The sequence below is a fragment of the Lolium perenne genome, chromosome 6 (assembly GCF_019359855.2).
Source record: "Lolium perenne isolate Kyuss_39 chromosome 6, Kyuss_2.0, whole genome shotgun sequence".
NCBI lineage: Eukaryota > Viridiplantae > Streptophyta > Magnoliopsida > Poales > Poaceae > Lolium > Lolium perenne.
Genome location: NC_067249.2, coordinates 205595993 through 205601992, shown reverse-complemented (window position 1 = coordinate 205601992; position 6000 = coordinate 205595993). Strand labels below are relative to the sequence as shown.

At 45.0% G+C, this 6000-nt stretch overlaps 1 protein-coding gene across 1 annotated transcript; it reads left to right on the top strand.

The window, feature by feature from the left end:
* Positions 1-418: 418 nt before the first annotated feature.
* Positions 419-2506, top strand: LOC127306287 (F-box/LRR-repeat protein At3g26922). Its single transcript, XM_051336906.2, has 3 exons — positions 419-1428; positions 1518-1661; positions 1795-2506. The coding sequence occupies exons 1-3, from the start codon at positions 484-486 to the stop codon at positions 2158-2160; spliced, it is 1455 nt and encodes a 484-aa protein (XP_051192866.1). The 5' UTR covers positions 419-483; the 3' UTR covers positions 2161-2506.
* The last annotated feature ends 3494 nt before the right edge of the window (positions 2507-6000 follow it).

Below are 6000 nucleotides of genomic sequence, written 5' to 3'. Positions count from 1 at the left end.
AAACATCCCAAGGTCTCAAGTCCTTGCTAGATCAGGTAGCAGCGATGTATGTGTGTGGTGATCCTTGAAGGTGTTTGTTTAAGTCTCCACCTTGAGATGAAAATTCGAAGTTTTATGTTTTTCCATATTTTGTAGATGAGATGAAAAATCCTTGACTTTATTTTTGGCATTCACATTGCTAAAAAAACAAAGAATTTTGCCATGCCATATTCCGGATCCAGAAAATTCAGAGACCCAATACAAAAATTTCTATAGCATTGAATAGTACACGTACTGCTAAGGTAAAATAAATCTTGCTTGACTTAATACAGTGAGAATTGCCGAAAAAAAAGGTAAATGATGGGCTGGAGAGCCACTTCCGAAATTTATCTGGCCCAGGCCCAGTTAAAACCCTACTTTAGAGCAGCCGCGGGTAGTCCACTTCACTCCACTCCACTCCACTCGCCGCCGCGTCTGCAGTCTGTAGTCCACTCCGTTCCGGCCATGGGCGAGCTCGTCGAGAAATTCATGGGCTGGTTCCCCGGCGGTAGACATGCTGTCGCAGGTGCCGCCCCGCTCTCCGCTGCTGTTGACCGCATCAGCGCCCTCCCCGACGACCTTCTCCGCTGCATCGTCTCACGCCTCCCGGTCAAGGACGCCGCCCGAACCGCCGCCGTCGCCTCCCGGTGGCGCCACCTCTGGCGCTCCACCCCGCTCGCCCTCCGCGACGCCGACCTACTCCCCTCTGCGGTCGGCCGCATCCTGGCAGACCACCCGGGGCCCTTCCGCGTCATCGACATCGCCCGCTGCAGCTTCGCATCCCACAAGCGTGAGCTCGCAGAGTGGCTGCGCCTCCTCGCCTCCAAGGGCGTCGAGGACCTCGTCCTCCTCAACAACGTCGACGACATCGAGCTCAACAACATACGCCTCCCCACGGACATCCTCCGCTGTGCCTCGCTCCAACGCCTCTTCCTGGCATTCTTCTCGTTTCCGGACACAATAGCACTAGTACGACGGGAGTGCACTACCCATGAAGAGGCTTCCAGCGATTCCTTTCCGGACACCGGTGGTCTCTCCCAGGGAGCCTACGTCCTGCCCAACCTTCAGGAGCTCGGCATGTTCACGACCGGCATCAGCACCTGGGACCTCGACTACGTGCTCGCTTGCTGCCCGGTTCTGGAGAAGCTCGTCTTCGTACTCAACAGTACGCCCGATCCCGTCCGCATCCGCAGCAGGAGCCTCCGGTGCGTGCTTCTCTGGATGTCCGCCGTGGAAGAGGTCGCCGTGGTGGACGCCCCGCTCCTGGAGCGCCTCTTCTTGCTGGAAGCGCCTCGCTTAGGTGACGAGAGTATCGTGACCATCAAGATCGCTTCTGCACCTAACTTGCGGGCGCTCGGCTACTTGGAGCCAAGGTTTCACCAGCTGCAGATCGGCCGCAATGTCATCAAGGTATTACCTTCCCACTTCCCAGGTGTACATAATACTACGTTGGATTGCCACTGATTTGTACAAATGACATATCTGCTTTTCCGTTGCAGCCTGGCACAATGCCAAGCCCAAGCACAGTGCTTCCAGGTGTGAAGATATTGGCCTTCAAGGTTAATTTTGGTGTCTTGAAGGAGATCAAGATGCTGGTGACCCTCCTCAGATGCTTTCCCAACATTGAGACACTGCACATCGAGGTGAAATCCTAGTATCCCATGCAATTATCCAGCCAGTTTTTTTCTGGTACTCTATTTAACAGCAATGGCAAATCATTGCTTCTGCTGGTATGATCCATCCTCTAACGAACCGTCTACTGATGTGATGTTTCAGTCTTTAACTGAACCGACTGGAAGGAACCGTGCTAAGTTCTGGTGTGAGGTGTCTACTGTTGAATGCATCGAGTCGCATGTCAAGAAGATGGTTATCCATGAATATAGAGGGGAGCAATGTGAGCTTGAATTCATCAAGTTCATTTCCAGGAATGCGCAGGAGCTACAGACTCTGCATGTTCTGCTAAACAGAGAGAGTCTTACTTCGGTGGCCAAGGCGACGGAGATGACAAACAAATTGGTCGCTCTCTCACGTGTACCATGGAAGTGTGAATGTAAGATGATGGTGCTAGGAGAATCATATCAGAATGATTGGAGCATCCAGAAAGCATCTGATCTTACTGTCGATGACCCTTTTCACTGGTGAACTCGAGGGGCTGGCTATATATTTGCATGATCCAGAGCCTTTTTTTTTGGGAGAATCAGTATCTTGAAGCGCTGAAGCTAGCTGTACCGTGCTTCATTCAGAATGTACTGTTGTTTACCATGTTCTCTAATGCCCCTTATGTTTGATCTGAACTTCTAATGTAGAAGACTTCAACTAGAGCATGAGTATCTTGGAGTGTTGAAGCTAGTTGTACTATGCTTCATTTCAGGATGTTATTTGCCATGTTATCTAATCCCCCTACGTCTAATCCTAATGTAAAAGACCAGTATGCTACTTCTTCTGAACATAGTGAGGATGCTTCCTACCATGTTTTATGTTCATTTTATTTGCCTCGAGATGGTTCTTATGTCAATTTTATTATCATCAGATATCTGAATATGAACAGAGCTAGTTACATCTAGTAATAAGTTTCTGATTTCTGCATTTCAGCTTCTGTTGCTACATATTTCTCAACAATTTATTAGTTGTTGCTTCATAACCCAGCCCACTTTGACCTTGGATCTATCATGTACTGTACATTCTTTCAGTCAGCCTAGGCCTGACGATTCAGGACCACTTTGAAAAAAGCTTCCTTGTTGCTCACGTACCTTGTGTTAACATGCATATAACCTCTTTTCAGACAAAACGTAACACTTCATTTTCTTTTCGTTCCGTGAGGAAAACGATCTACATTTAATTAATTCAAAAGTACCATGTGGTGAAATGGGAAAACTTGTGTAAACATGAGGAATTTGGAGGACTAGGTTTTTCTGATACTAGAATAAGAAACATTTGCTTAATGAGCAAATGGATATTCAAATTGGAAAGTGGGACGCAGGATCTCAGTTGTCTGATCTTGCGGAATACATACATGAGGAGTGGGGTTTCCTTTTTCCGATCAATCTGTGACGGGGCGCTCAAAGTTTTGGAAATGCCTGCACAAGATTAAACACTGGTTTAAGATGGGTTCCAGTAATGTTGTTGGGAATGGGAAAAATTACCTTTTCCTAGCTAGATGTCTGGTTATGGAGATGCCCCATGAAGCTGTTATTCGCAGGCATTTTTCCTTGCTCTGAACAACAAGCAGAGAAGGTGGCCGGGGGTGTGGTCATCTTTCTTTTAGGCTTATTGAAAGGGAAGAATGGGAAGATTTGCTGAATAATCCGTGGGGCGTGAAGTACGATGGGAGTTTTGAGAGAGATGGAAAGTTTCCCACTAAATCGACGTATAGATTTATACAAAATCCTGGGGTTTAGGGATTCTAGGATGATGGACTGTGGTCTATGAATTGTCCTCTTAAGAAGATTTTGTTTGTACTATGCTTCATTTCAGGATGTTATTTGCCATGTTATCTAATCCCCCTACGTCTAATCCTAATGTAAAAGACCAGTATGCTACTTCTTCCGAACATAGTGAGGATGCTTCCTAGCATGTTCTAGGTTCATTTTATTTGCCTCTGGACCGTTCTTATGCCAATTTAATTAGCATCAGATGATCTGAATATGAATAGAACTAGTTGCACTTAGTAAGGGGTTTGTGATTTCTGCATTGCAGCTTCTGTTGCTACATATTTCTCAACGATTTATTAGTTGTTGTTTCATAACAGCTTCTGTTGCTACATATCTCAACAATTTATTGGTTGTTGCTTCATAACCCAGCTCGCTTCCACAATTCACAAACTTTTTCTAGCTTGATGTTTGGTTAGGGAGATACCCCTTGAAGTTGTTATTCCCAGAGATTTTTCGTTGCTTTGAACAACAACAATCAGAGACGGTGACGGGGTGTGTGATCCATTCTAATTTCTCCAGGTCTGTTGGGCCTATTGAAATGGAAGAATGTGAAGATTTGCAGGATAATCTGAGGGGTGTGAATCTGAGTGAAAATGAGGATGTGGTACGATGGGAGTTTGAGGGAGATGGAAAGTTCTCCCATAAATCGACGTATAGATTTATACAAAATCCTGGGTTTAGAGTTTCTAGGATGATGGACATGTGGTCTATTAATTGTCCTCTTAAGCATTTTTGTTGTTGTTTGGCGTTGTTTTAGAGATCAGATCCAGCCCGCTGTGCAGCTAGTGGCTAGGCAGTTACCTTACCTGGGTCATAAATATTTGTTACTTGTGGCGTGGTTCAGAGTGTGGATCATATCCTTTTCAACAACCCTGTAGCAAAATTCATGTGGTGTGTTCTGCGTGACTATTTTGGTTCAGTGGCGATTCCAAGATATAGAGGAGAGGTTATTGAATTTTTTCTGGTTAACAGCAATAAAGTAACCTGCTTTTGGTTTTCTGCTGTGGTGTCGGATGACAAGAAATTTTAGAATTTTCAGCATAAAGTGTTGTTTAATCCCCTCCATCCGGTTTACAGAGCTGTTTAGTGTTTACTTGATGTTGCAGTGGAGGCCCCTAATTACTGCTAAACGGTGTGACCTACCGAAGAAATCATCTCCAAGATCGGCACTAAGCTTCAAGACTTGAGTGTGCGCGTGGCTGGAGACTGGACTGGCGTTGGTTGATGTTGCTGGTTTTATTTGTTTTCTTCCTTTTCGTTATGTTTCAGTGTGAGTTATGTCCTCACTTGATCTGCTTATGAGGTGCACTTCAAAATAAGTTCGCTTATGAGGTGCAATTAGGGACTACATTCTCAACGCTTCACAAGTCGGTTTGGAAGGTTTGGGCTCCAATACTCTACTAAGTCCGCTTATGAGGTGCAATTCTTAGGGACTACATTCTCAACGCTCCACAAGTCGGTTTGGAAGGTTTGGACTCCTCCCAAAATTAAGTTATTCACTTGACTTGCAAATCAAAATAGGATATGGACGGCCGACCGGTTGGCTAAGCGTGGATGGCCAAATTGTGATCTTTGTCCTCTTTGTAAGCGTTGCACTGAGTCCGTCAACCATCTTTTTGTGCATTGCCGCTTCACCTTGCGGCTTTGGGTTAAGGCTAAGGAGTGGTTGGGCCTCCATACTATCCACACCAACAATTGGGAGCTCTCCTTCCCGGAATGGTGGAACCTCATGGCTACGGGACAAAGCCGCAAAAGGTTGGCCACGCTATCCATGCTCATCACTTGGGAAGTTTGGAATGAAAGAAATGATAGGATGTTTAAGAACAAGCAAGCCCCAACACAAATCGTCTTTGATAGGGTTAAAAAGGAGGCGTGCCTTTGGGTTTTAGCCGGTGCAAAAAAGTTGGACCTTTTGATGCCGTGAGAGTAGTTATGTAATGTTGTAATAATCCTTTTTTCTTTCTTGTAAACTCCTATCTTAATCAATGAAATGGGCAAAGCTTTTGCCCTTGTTTCAAAAAAAAAAAAAAGTTCTCACTTGATCTAGTTTGTCAGCTGGTCTCCCAGTTCCTATCTTGTTTCAGTGCAGCGGCTGGGTTTGTAACATAGTAAACCTGTTTATGTTCGTGTAAAACTATGTAATGTGTGTGAGCTTTCAATATGAGCTGGGCCAGGAGTGGTCTTTAAAAAAAACTAATTTTAATTTCCATGCGTGGAAGAGAAGGTACCAATAGTAATTGAATTTTGACAAGCTTGAGCGCATTCAGCGCTTGAATTTGGATGTCATACAGATCTAAGTTACTAGTAAGCTACCGTAGGACTTCAAGTCGTCACCAATTAATCAACTCCCAAGATTGTTTGGGCGCAAGTAAGAACAAGGTAACACAAAGATTGACATCTCAGTCGTTCAGAGTTCAGACACACAAATGGACCCCTACCCGTATAATATCAAGTCATCAACGACAGAAGCCTACTACCACCTTCTGAAGCTTTATGCTGCAATTGCATTCCTGTTACCAAAGGGAAAAAATTTAGCTTCTGCCTTTATGAT

What these genes read in the sequence shown, in the direction of transcription:
- LOC127306287 (XM_051336906.2), top strand. Translation starts at nt 484, where the DNA reads ATGGGCGAGCTCGTCGAGAAATTCATGGGCTGGTTCCCCGGCGGTAGA. An exon ending in TCGGCCGCAATGTCATCAAG is followed by an intron (nt 1,429 to 1,517) that starts GTATTACCTTCC and finishes TTTCCGTTGCAG; the next exon opens with CCTGGCACAATGCCAAGCCC. An exon ending in TTGAGACACTGCACATCGAG is followed by an intron (nt 1,662 to 1,794) that starts GTGAAATCCTAG and finishes GTGATGTTTCAG; the next exon opens with TCTTTAACTGAACCGACTGG.